We start from the raw sequence: 12,990 nt of genomic DNA, 5'->3' as shown, positions 1-12,990 counted from the left end.
ACCCTACATTTATGGGAAGATAAGAACATTCTTAAGAAACCCTTTTTATTTCATCAAATTTTGGTGAAAAAAAAGTCATCAGCTACATGTTTGAAGTAAAAATCACATAAAAATAGGCCAAAAACACATTTCTAGGATGTTTTTAAAGTTGACCATATAGGTTTGGTATCAAAAGATATAGTAGACCTTGTAAAGATATTAATTGTTTTCATTTAGTATCAAGGTGGGTGGGAAAAAAGTTGGAATAGATTTTGAAATGGTTTGAGATATTTCAAAACTATAGATTTTTCAGATGGCCACTTTTTGGCACACCATGATCATACACATACATAAAACTAAAATCTATTCTTGCACATTGAATGACTCTAATACCATGTTAGAATCTAAAAAGATTAATAACCCAGAAAAATAGTGCAAAGAATAGACATCTAAACTATGAACGCAAATGATACAAAATCAAAATAGTAACAAAGATTTAGTCTCTAAGAGAGTAATTCAATTATGCTAAAAGAAAAATAGAATTAAGAGAATGCAAAAACAAGAGATGCAAATACAAGCCAGGTAGCATGCTTATATAGGCTAGGAAGAAGGAGGAGGTGGCAACACTAACCAATGAGGAGCAACCATCTATCAGACTAAAGATAGCAAAGTATCTTCCCAAGATAGCTAATGGATGCTCACATGTAGGAAGGTGACACCTCGCAACCATTCACCTAATAAAACATGTTTTATTAACCTAAGCGAGATTAATAAAAGTGTAGGAAAAACCTAGTAATATATAGAAAAATAAAACCTACTAGGAAATAAAAAAACTACACTAACAATCACATCATAGGATGTTGGTAATAGATGTGGAGTTTATCTTTTCACACGTCCAATGTATTTTCTTGAAGTTCATTAGAATTCAAACCTTTACTTTTCTTCTTTGCAATAAATCATCTTTGTGCCATAGCACAATTGTCCCTAATTTTTCCATCATTTCCTTTGTATCATGACCCTCCTTTATTATTTATCTTCATAGATCTTAAGGTGGCATAGGTGCGGACAACATGGACAACAAATTTGAAATCTAGCTTTGTATTGCATACCAACCATCTCCACTTCAAAGATTTTAAATCCTTTTCAACAAATCAATATTTTCCATATTGTAAAATTTGTGCAATCCATGTGACCACATGTATATTCTTTCAACCATCCTTCTCTCATGTGGTTGATCCTTTCTTTTTCCTCTACTTTGCATCCAACCTTAAACACATTTTCTTTATCACTTATCCAAAAAGTCTTGAATCCTCCTAATGTAAGATTCAACACAAAAATGAAGGGTATTGACAGCTATGGTGGAATACACCTTAATCATATGATAATTATGTTTACATTCAAGATTATCTAGTGTCTCTTCTTCTTTCTTGTGCTTTGTTCTTTCTCTTTCTCATCAACTTATTATTAGGGTTTAAGCAAATTGGAGCAATAAAATGAAAAATTAATAATTAACAATAATGCACATATTTAATGTGGTTCATCTAATAGGGGTTAGTTGTCCACTTACTTTTACTATGCAAAAACAAATATAGGAATGTTGTTTTAGTTATTTGACATTTCAAGAGAACCACTTATTATTTTTGGGGATATGACTCATAGAATCACCATGGGGAAGATAAACATTTATAATGTTAATTGATATAATGATTAATGGCAATGAGAAAATTGTAAAAGAGTTATTCAACTTCAAACAATTCACAAAAAAATAGTTCAACATTTAAATGTTTGGTAGAGTGTAACACACAATATCTCTAACATTATAGTAGCTAATTAAGCACTTTCTATAAAATAGCTTACATAATAGTGTAGTACCTAAATTGTTTTATTTAAGAAGAGACAGTCATTGTTATTTCATGAATTTAAAATGAGATGTACAATATATCCTTGCTTGACAATGTGAGTTATCTATAGTTTATTAATTTAGTTTAGAAAATGTAGATACAAGATCTAAAGTTTTAAATAATTTCTTATTGAAAAACTACAAAATAGTTTGTAAGTTTTTATTATAGATATTTTACATATGATGTCTATCAAAGAGATATTAGTATGATAGCCTTGAAGTTTTGTTATCCTATAATTCAATGGTCAAAAATTTGAGTAGAGAGTTAATAGATTGTCTATGATTAAATGACTGCAAGATATTTTTAGATTGAAGTAATCAAAGAATTTAAGTGTTGAGAAGGAGTTCTTCTAATTTGAATCTCACATCTAAGCTCTTCAAAGTAGTTTTTAGTTTTCTTTTATTGAGCTTTTCCACTTCTACCATAAACATTGAATAAACAGGCCGATGATCTGAGAATTTTGATTCTCTGCGCATATAAGAAAGTTGTCTTATACCTTCACCATTGTTGGATACAATTAAGTAATTGTGTATTGTCTTTTATGTTACACAAATGTCATATCAGTTATCAGACAGAGTCTACCGAGTTCTATCAACCAGGAAAATAGTTTACAGAGTCTACCGAGCTCAGTTGGTCTGTAAAAGTCTTTTGCAGTGTATACCGAGCATTCCGGTATGTCACACGGTGAGTTAGTGTTAACCGAGTTAACTCGGTAAGCTAAGGAAAGTTTAGTTCTTACCGAGATCACTCGGGTATCAAAGGATTTTGTAACGAACGGTTAAGTGTTAACCGAGTTCGCACGGTAAGCTAAGGAAAGCTGAGTTTTCACCGAGCTTACTCGGTAGTCGAAGACAACTTTTACCGAGTCTAGTCGGTTTCTAAAGGAAGTGGCAAGATTACCAAATTTCTCGATAATTGTAGTTCTTACCGAGTTCTGCCGGTTAACACAGGAAGGAAGTTTTTGTTTTGTATTGACCGAGCAGCGTCAGCTAGTGAAAGTTTTTTTTGTTCAAGCCGACTTTAGAATATGTTTAGTCAAGTTGGTTGGGCAAGCCGACTTTGGAATTGTTTTAACAAGTTGGTTGGGCCGACCTGGTATTAAGAATAATATATAAAGAGGTGCTCAAGATGAAAAAAAGCAGAGGAGAGAATGAATATACGAAAAGTGCAAGGAAGTGCAAGAAAGAGACTTGTGTGTGCCTAAGCAGAATTGAGCAGAGGGAAATCTTGGAGCTGCAGAGATATATTTGATCAGTAAGAATCTCGTGGAGCTAAACTGAGATCTGTATTCAGCAAAGATAAGTTGCATGTATCTTCAGATCATTCATTGTTGCTTTCTAACCATTGTAACAGTGATTCCAAAATCTCCTAACAGAGTTGGTTTAACAGCCATTTCATAAATCCTTTAACAGGGTGGCAATTCAGTTGAATTGTTCAAAAGACCTCTTACAAGGCCACTCCTAACAGGGTGATTAAATCCTCTAACAGGGTCACACCTAACAGTGTATTTTGTAACCTTTAACAAGGTTGGCTCCTAACAGGGCTCACTTCAGAAGAGTGAAAATTGGTGACTAGTTGCTGGTGGTTTTTCCCATATTGAGTTTCCACGTAAATCTGGTGTCTACTGTGTTAATGATTACTTTCTTTTACATAATTTCTTATTTCAGTAAATGCTTCATAAATTAACTAAACACCTATCAAGTTTTAAGCAGTGATTTTTGTAGCAGCAGCAACTAAGTTTAAGGCATCTTTGGGACTTTTAAAAATGTTTTTGTGGTAACTGATTCACCCCTCCCCTCTCAGTTACACCATCTTCATTTTCCAACAATTGGTATCAGATCTTTTGGTGCTTGCAGGAGAAGATTTCAAAGATCTAAGCCAAAGATCAAGATGTCTTATAAGAGGGAAATCCCAAGGCTTAACCGAAACAACTTCTCAGCATGGCAGGGATTAATGAGACTTCATCTAGCTTCCATTGGTGACACTGGTCTGAAATATCTTGATGAGAAATATGTAGAACCATCAGGTACATTATCAGTCAATAACATTGCTATAAAGAAAACTCATAACATTATGATGATTGATATTGCATCTGCCTTGAGTTATGAAGAGTTTGATGATGTCAAGGACTGCACTACTGCCTATGAAATGTGGGAAAGACTGAAAGAGATCTATGGTGGAGATGACAATGTCAGAAGAGCCAAAGCTGAAAGTCTGAGAGGATAGTTCGATCAGATGAAAATGAAAGAAGATGAAAATATTGCCAAATATGTTGAAAGAATTAAAGCATGTGTCAATGCTATCAAAGCTTCTGGAGGAAGTATTAGTGAAGAGACAGTCATAAGTAAAGTTCTTAGAACTCTACTTCCAGTTTATGCCATCAGGGTATCAGCCATTCAAGAAAGAAGGTGTGAGGCTAATCACAAGATAAACCTAGAGGCCATAGTTGGAAGATTGACAGTATTTGAATTAGATAATTTTGATAATTATGTTCCAGCTGCAAAAAATATTGAGTCTGCATTTGAAGCCAAGCTCTCACTCAAGGACAAAGGCAAAAAGAAGAAGGAATCTCAGTCAGAAAGTGAAGATCAATCAGATCAGAGCTCTGACAGCGACCTTGAAGTAATTGAAGCCCTACTTGCAAAGAAATATTCAAGAGGAAGAGGTAAATACAGAGGTAAAGTACCCCTAATCTTCTTTTCATGTGAAGAAGTCGGTCATATTGCTGCAAGGTGTCCAAACAAGAAAGATAAAGATGAAAAGAAAGATAATAAATGGAACAGTAAGAAAGATTTCAAATCATTTAAAAATAAAAGTAAGAAATCATGTTTTATGGCTAAATATTCTAATGATTCTAATGATGAAGAAGAGGATGAGATTGTTTACATTGCTGTAAAAGATGAATCTGACAATGAAGAAATGACACTCATCTCTCACATAAGTAAGAATGATACATGGATCATTGATAGTGGCTGCTCACATCATATGACTGGAGATAAAATAAAGTTTGATCAATTTGAAGAGTGTGATGGTGGCAGTGTAAGATTTGGAAACAATGAACCTTGTTGCATCAAAGGAAAATGAAGAATCACTCTAACCCAGGAACTTGTATGTGATAATGCTTATTGGGTAGAAGGACTAAAGCACAATTTATTGAGTGTGGCACAGTTACTCAACAATGGACTCAAAGTAGAATTCATCCAAGGCAAAGCAAGACTGCTGAACGGTAAAGGAAAGCTGATTGGATCTGGTATTCAAACTAAAGGTAACTTGTTCTATCTTGAACTTGATGAACATTCATGTTTTATTGTTCAAATAGAAGAGAGTTGGTTATGGCATAAAAGATTATGTCATGTGAATTTTGACAATCTGGTAAAAATAAGCAAATTCAAGAAAGTGAGAGGCATTCCTGATTTAAAGAAATCAGAGGTCGGTTTATGCAAGAATTGTCAAATTGGAAAGATGGGTAAGTCTAGTTTCAAAAGCAAAAATTATCAGTCTGAAGATTTATTAGAAATTGTGCATACTGACTTATGTGGACCTATTGAAACTGAAAGCTATACTGGTGAAAAATATTTCATTCTTTTTGTTGATGATTATTCAAGAATGATGACCATCATGTACCTAAGGAACAAATCAGAAGCATTTGAAAAGTTCAAATGGTATTTGGCAAGAGTAGAAAAAGAAACAGGGAAAAGATTGAAATGTCTAAGGTCAGACAGAGGTGGTGAATTTATTTCACATGAATTTAATAACTTTTGTATTGAAAGAGGAATCAAAAGACAGGTTTCAGCACCAGGTACACTTGAACAAAATGGCATAGCTGAAAGAAGGAACAGATCCATCATGGATTGTGCAAGAACCTTGATGATAGAAAAGAATGTTGCTATCAAATACTGGAAGGAGGCTATCAGTACAGCAGTTCATACCTTAAACCGAGTACAGTTAAAAAAGGACTCATTCAAAACTCCCTACGAAATATGGTATGGCTATAAACCCAATGTAAGTTATCTGAAAGTATTTGGAAGCAAATGTTATATCTTGAAAGAATTTAGAAAAAGAAAATTTGATGTAAAAGGTGATGAAGGTATATTTCTTGGATACTCATGTAAGAGTAAAGCATATAGATGCTTAAACTTATCTACTCACAAAGTCATAGAAAGTATACATGTGAAAGTTGATGAATTTGTAGAAAAGACTGAAGAAGAAAGCAGAAAAGAACCAGAAGATTACAAAAGATTCATCTTCAGTGATTCGGATATAATATCAACTGCATCTGAGAATCAGAAATCTTCTTCTACCGAGTCATCACTAACCGAGTTGCAGGAAACATCTACCGAGCCAACATCTACCGATCCAACGTCTACCGAGTCAGAAAATACCGAGTTAGAGATTACCGAGCCTGAGGTAACCAAGCAGGTACATACCGTGCCAGTTGATACCGAGCCAGACCAAACCGAGCAAAGAGGAGAAATGCAAGAAGATAACAACAAAAATCATCCAAAAGAAAAAGAACCTGTTCTAGCCAAATATGTTAAGAGACATCATTCAGCAGATCAGATCATTGGAAATAAATCTGATGGAACCATCACAAGAAGTAAGTTGAAGGGTACTTGTTTACTTGCTGATTTTGAACCTAGAACTGTCAAAGATGCATTAGAAAATGATAATTGGATTGAAGCAATGAATGAAGAAATAGAGCAGATAGAGAAAAACAAAACATGGACTCTTATACCCAGGCCTAAAGACAAAAATGTAATCGGTACAAAGTGGGTTTTCAGAAATAAGTTGGATGAAAATGGTAAAGTATCAAGAAACAAAGCTAGATTAGTGTGCAAAGGATATTCTCAAGAAGAAGGCATAGATTATGGAGAAACTTTCGCTCCCGTTGCTAGATTGGAAGGTGTTAGAACCTTACTAGCATATGCTGCCTACAAAGGATTTAAAGTTTATCAGATGGATGTCAAGTCAGCATTTCTAAATGGTATACTGGATGAAGAGGTCTACATTGAACAACCTGAAGGTTTTATTGATCCAGATAAAAAGAACATGGTTTGCAAATTGCACAAGGCATTGTATGGTCTGAAACAAGCCCCTAGAGCATGGTATGAAATATTGCATAGCTATCTTATTCAAATTGGATTTCAAAGAAATAATGATAACGTAGTTTGTATATCAAGGAAGGACCAGAAAATAAGATTGTCCTGGCAGAAATATTTGTAGATGATACTATTTTCACGGGGAATGATGATCTTTGCAAAGAATTTTCAGAACAAATGAGCAAAGAATTTGAAATGTCAATGTTCAGTGAAATCAAATTCTTTGTGGGACTTCAAATTCAGCAGAACAAGAATGGCATCTACATCACTCAAGCAAAATATATCAAAGAGATATTGAAAAAGTTTGGTATGGAAGACTGTAAACCAGTTGGAACTCCCATGTGTACTAGACTAAAACTTACCAAAGAAGATGATTCAAAGGAAATAGATCAGACATTGTACAGATCTATAATTGGAAAGTTGCAATATGTAGTTCATACTAGGCCAGATATTGCTCTTGCAGTTGGAATTGTGGCAAGATTTTCAGCCAAACCAAGAGAAAATCACATGATGGCAATCAAGAGAATAATGAGATATCTGAAAGGAACTGAAGATTATGGATTATGGTATAAACTTGGAGGAAACCTAGACTTAAAAGTGTTTACTGATGCTGATTGGGCAGGAAACCTTGACGACAGAAAAAGCACAAGTGGAGGTGCATTCTTTCTTGGAAAGAGGTTGGTTTTTTGGATAAGCAAAAAGCAAAATTGTACAGCTCAATCAACAGCAGAGGCAGAGTATGTTGCTGCAGCAGTAAACTGTTCTAATATTGTTTGGTTCAAGCAATTGCTACAAGGCATGAAGATGGAAATCAAGGAACCAGTCGTCATGTTTTGTGATAACACAAGTGCAATCAATATATCTAAAAATCCAGTAATGCATTCTAAGACTAAGCACATTGCAATCAAGTATCACTTTGTCAGAGAATTGGTGCAGGACAAGGAAATCAGATTGGAATATGTACATACAAAGGAACAGATTGCTGACATATTCACAAAGCCTTTACCTAAGGATGTATTTTTGTATCTCAGAGGTAAGTTAGGGGTTATTCCCCTATCTGAAGTTCACTAAAATAAGTTTTAGTGATGCATCAGCTCTTACAAAATTGAACAATCATCAGTTGATGTAGCAAAACAAGAAAATATTGCATATGAATCAGTACTAAAGGTATAATGAAATTCATTTGAAATTAGATGGTCTTTGGCATGTGTTGTCAAAGAGGGAGAGTTTTACTGTCATATCAATCCAAAATTTGATTAAGTAATTTCTTCATAGAGGGAGAATACTGTAAGAGGGAGAGTTCTCTATCTTAGAGGGAGAATTGAATTGTGTTGTGTTGCAGTAGACTTGCTTTCAAATTTCATTTCTGCTATGACATGTAGTGTTGCCATCAATGCCAAAGAGGGAGATTGTTGGATACAATTAAGTAATTGTGTATTGTCTTTGATGTTACACAAATGTCATATCAGTTATCAAACAGAGTCTACCGAGTTCTATCAACCAGGAAAACAGTTTACAGAGTCTACCGAGCTCAGTTGGTCTGTAAAAGTCTTTTGCAGTGTATACCGAGCATTCCGGTATGTCACACGGTGAGTTAGTGTTAACTGAGTTAACTCGGTAAGCTAAAGAAAGTTTAGTTCTTACCGAGATCACTCGGGTATCAAAGGATTTTGTAACGAACGGTTAAGTGTTAACCGAGTTCGCACGGTAAGCTAAGGAAAGCTGAGTTTTCACCGAGCTTACTCGGTAGTCGAAGACAGCTTTTACCGAGTCCAGTCGGTTTCCAAAGGAAGTGGCAGGATTACCGAATTTCTCGGTAATTGTAGTTCTTACCGAGTTCTGCCGGTTAACACAGGAAGGAAGTTTTTGTTCTGTATTGACCGAGCAGCGTCGGCTAGTGAAAGTTTTTTTTGTTCAAGCCGACTTTAGAATATGTTTAGTCAAGTTGGTTGGGCAAGCCGACTTTGGAATTGTTTTAACAAGTTGGTTGGGCCGACCTGGTATTAAGAATAATATATAAAGAGGTGCTCAAGATGAAAAAAAGCAGAGGAGAGAATGAATATACGAAAAGTGCAAGGAAGTGCAAGAAAGAGACTTGCGTGTGCCTAAGCAGAATTGAGCAGAGGGAAATCTTGGAGCTGCAGAGATATATTTGATCAGTAAGGATCTCGTGGAGCTAAACTGAGATCTGTATTCAGCAAAGATAAGTTGCATGTATCTTCAGATCATTCATTGTTGCTTTCTAACCATTGTAACAGTGATTCCAAAATCTCCTAACAGAGTTGGTTTAACAGCCATTTCATAAATCCTTTAACAGGGTGGCAATTCAGTTGAATTGTTCAAAAGACCTCTTACAAGGCCACTCCTAACAAGGTGATTAAATCCTCTAACAGGGTCACACCTAACAGTGTGTTTTGTAACCTTTAACAAGGTTGGCTCCTAACAGGGCTCACTTCAGAAGAGTGAAAATTGGTGACTAGTTGCTGGTGGTTTTTCCCATATTGGATTTTCACGTAAATCTGGTGACTACTGTGTTAATGATTACTTTCTTTTACATAATTGCTTATTTCAGTAAATGCTTCATAAATTAACTAAACACCTATCAAGTTTTAAGCAGTGATTTTTGTAGCAGCAGCAACTAAGTTTAAGGCATCTTTGGGACTTTTGAAAATGTTTTTGTGGTAACTGATTCACCCCTCCCCTCTCAGTTACACCATCTTCATTTTCCAACACACCATACCAAAGTATACGATCACACCTACAATACAAAATGCATATATTAATATTTAAATTATCTAAATATTTATATGTTTTTATATAAGTAATGGATGTTAACTGTCACAATTTTTGAGCTATCTAATACAACCTTTAGATCACATATCTCTCCACTTCAAGATACACAGAGCAAAACTTGTTTTTGAATGATACATCTTCTTTACAGTAAGAATGCTTGCAGATGTATAAAGAATAAATGGTAAAAAGGAAAAATAATACACTTAAGGCTCATTTTCAAATCCTACTCTTTTGAAACTCATCTCTTTGTTCAGATTTCATGATTTTTAAGATGAATTTCTATCCCTAAATCTTCTTGAGACCAAAACCATAAAAATATGTCAAGTTACACTTACCATGCTGGTTTGCGCCATTTGTTCCTTGATCTAGGATTTACTCCAGCATATTGGTCTGAATTTCTGCAATACTTGTAAGTAGGATGGAAAGATATTTTCCCTTCATTCCATCCTTCAAATATGTGTCCTGCTTTTTTCTGGATTTGAAGCTGCCATGGAAAATCCCAGACTTGATCAAGTTACACTAAGCACTATGAAACAATAAAGCATGAAATTGACTTAAAACTGTATATTTAGATCCACATTAATCATTCCACGATATAGAAAATTTGTAACTACCTGATCTTTCTCCAACAGAGTCTCCCACTTATTTTTCTCCATGAAATCTTTACTATCAGCATGCTGAAGTGCAAGACGATAATTCAAATCTCCAAGCCAAATAACTCGACTGTAAAGTAAAATCACAAAGTCAGATTTAGATAGACAGCATATTATACAAAGCCAATGCAGTGCATTATAGAGAAAAACAAGAAGAAATGTCTGAAGTTTCCTCATTTTGTTTTTTTTACCTAATTTTATTAGATTTCTACAATCTTTTTTTTTCGATACAGTTGGTTTGGTTTCTGGATTTCATTAAGTGTATTTTTTATTATATTCTGTAATTCATGATCATAATTCTTCACTCTGTTTATCATATGAGCTTTTAGCAGATTGTTACGGTAACACTGAAATCATTTTTCTCTTCTTACCTTGTTACCAAGGTAGCCCATTAGCCCACGACCAACACAAGAAACTTTTAAATCTCTGACATGCGGTCTCAGATCACTTCGCACCCACACACATAGAAACATGCCAACCATCTGCTTGCTGGCTGCCAAACAATAACTCGACTCCTCACTTGAATTGAATCTGTAATTCATTTCAATTGAGTTGGATGATGATGTGTCTGATGAGGGAGTATATGATATTGGGCTACACAAAGGTGATTCTTTTTCGCTGAAGGTACTACTTTCATCTTCTGATGAAACTGAGCCACATGAAGCAGAATTCTTCTGCCCTTGTGAAACTTCAAAATCAGAATCAGAACTGGAAAGTTGATCCTCTGAAGCTGTTGCTCCATTTCTGCAACAAGATGTAAAAGTGCTTCTTTTATTTCTGGTTTTGTTCAGTGTATGGCGAATAAGGGCTAACCATTTTGCAGCAGGGACATCGTCTTCTACACCCAATATGTTCCCAGCATTCAATGGCACAATTTCCTGAAACCTGGAAAAACAAATCATTTGCAGAGCCGCGTTATGCTTACAGTATTGGAATTTCGAAACCCTAATGACAATTGCTAACATCTAAATTCCCATGTCAAATCCAAATAATCTACTAGTCTCTTATTAAAAGGAAAATGCTTGAATATGTTCTGTGTGTGTTATTGAAATGCAAATGCAATTAAATGAGACGGAATGTAAAAAACACATCATACTTGCAGGTTCACACACCTCAATCAAATTGGTAACATTTCATTTTTCCTATCAGAACAAAAGAAGGCATTTTGCCCTTTTTCCAAAAATCTAAAACTCGTGGATAATACTTTTGCTGTTTTTTTTTCTTCCTCGGAAAACTATCATAACAGAAGGGCTTGACCAACTGGGTTAACAGAACCGGAGCAAGTTTAGAGTATGCAAAAGGAGCATTCAACATATTTGAATATATTATCACACTATACAGTAATTAGAATGCAATAAATAAATTTGGTTTGTACCCAAAAGCGTAGATATCCGCTGGAGCTGCTGATGTCTTTACCCATTCATCCAAATTGAGGCCACCGTGGGGCACTTCACCTCCTACATTCCATGTTCCCACAAATACCTTGCAACCCAAAACAGCTCAAAAGAATTACCTCTGTTTTATCTTGTAGCAAAAAAATCGGTCACCTCCTACATTTCATGTTCCTACAAATATCTCCGAGTCTCAGAAAATGGTATTTATAGGCTTTTGAACTCTGACATATGCTATATGGCTTATCAATTTCAGCTGAATTCAAAATGAGTTCAATTATATACCTGAGATCGCGGGATATATCTGGCTGCAGTCTTTCCAGTGTGCTATATGAAGTTTTGGCCAGCATATTTTCTGCCATGTTTGACAAAAGCAATGAGAAGTTAATCATACAAGGCAGCTACACAAAGAACGACAGAATGGCTTGTAATTTGTAAATATTTTGAAACATTCATAACATTTCAGCCCAAATTGAAAAGTCCCACTTTTAGCACAAATGCTATAAAGTCCTCAAAACAGAAAAAACTAATTTTCATTAAGAGCAGTTGCATTGATATCTACTTAAAGAAAATTTTAATTATCTACCAGAGATATTGCAAAAAATGTAGGAACAGATAAGCAGCTCTCCATTCAATGGAGGACCGCCAAATACAGAGGGAGCCACAATTATAGCAATTCAGCTGCATGTTCTTCCTACTGGATATGAGATTACCTTCAATAATTTCATCAGCGTGAAATTCCTCTGGTTTTGACTTTATATTCAGCCATTTTCTGGCAACCAACTTCGGCCATGAATGCTGTTCAAACATCAAACACCAACAAACTGCTAATTAAACAATTTCGTTATCTACACAGTGGTAGAGATAAAAACATTTTGATCAATCTGTCCGAATTATACTGCAAGAATGTTTTTTGAAACATACCCTGTTCTTCTTGTCATCAGAAAATGCCATTGTTATTTGGAAGCACAAGTTGAAAAGAATAAATTGCACCAAACAATGTGGGTTTGAAGAGTTGAGCTCCCTGCTACTGGTTTTTCACAGTGATCTTATTGAAAATCTACTTTTATGTCAACAGAAAATGTTGAGAAATGTTTTTTTGACTTAGATTTGAGGGGACGTCATAAGCATATTTATGAAGCCTCATCGAAGGCAGCTCGCAGGTTCCAGAAAC

General features: G+C 35.0%; 1 protein-coding gene across 1 annotated transcript; it reads right to left on the bottom strand.

Moving 5' to 3' along the window:
* Positions 1-2,206: 2,206 nt before the first annotated feature.
* LOC149577733 (type I inositol polyphosphate 5-phosphatase 4-like) lies at positions 2,207-12,770 on the bottom strand. Its single transcript, XM_089797755.1, has 10 exons — positions 12,741-12,770; positions 12,530-12,614; positions 12,102-12,171; positions 12,040-12,058; positions 11,801-11,907; positions 10,797-11,310; positions 10,387-10,587; positions 10,108-10,256; positions 9,694-9,737; positions 2,207-2,376 (listed from the first exon to the last, which is right to left on the bottom strand). Exons 1-10 carry the CDS (start codon positions 12,768-12,770, stop codon positions 2,207-2,209), a joined length of 1,389 nt encoding a protein of 462 aa, XP_089653881.1.
* Positions 12,771-12,990: the final 220 nt, after the last annotated feature.

The sequence above is a fragment of the Cupressus sempervirens genome, chromosome 1 (genome assembly GCF_028749045.1).
Source record: "Cupressus sempervirens isolate cs-2001-9-10 chromosome 1, ASM2874904v1, whole genome shotgun sequence".
Classification (NCBI taxonomy): Eukaryota; Viridiplantae; Streptophyta; class Pinopsida; order Cupressales; family Cupressaceae; genus Cupressus; species Cupressus sempervirens.
The sequence above is the reverse complement of the archived record's forward strand: the minus strand, read 5'-3'. Positions and strand labels throughout refer to the sequence as shown.

Coding starts and splice junctions, on each gene's coding strand:
- LOC149577733 (XM_089797755.1), bottom strand. CDS start 12,770: ATGGCATTTTCTGATGACAAGAAGAACAGG. Junction 12,615..12,740: donor CTGATGACAAGAAGAACAGG/GTATGTTTCAAA, acceptor ATGTTTGAACAG/CATTCATGGCCGAAGTTGGT. Junction 9,738..10,107: donor AAATGGCGCAAACCAGCATG/GTAAGTGTAACT, acceptor TTTGTATTGTAG/GTGTGATCGTATACTTTGGT.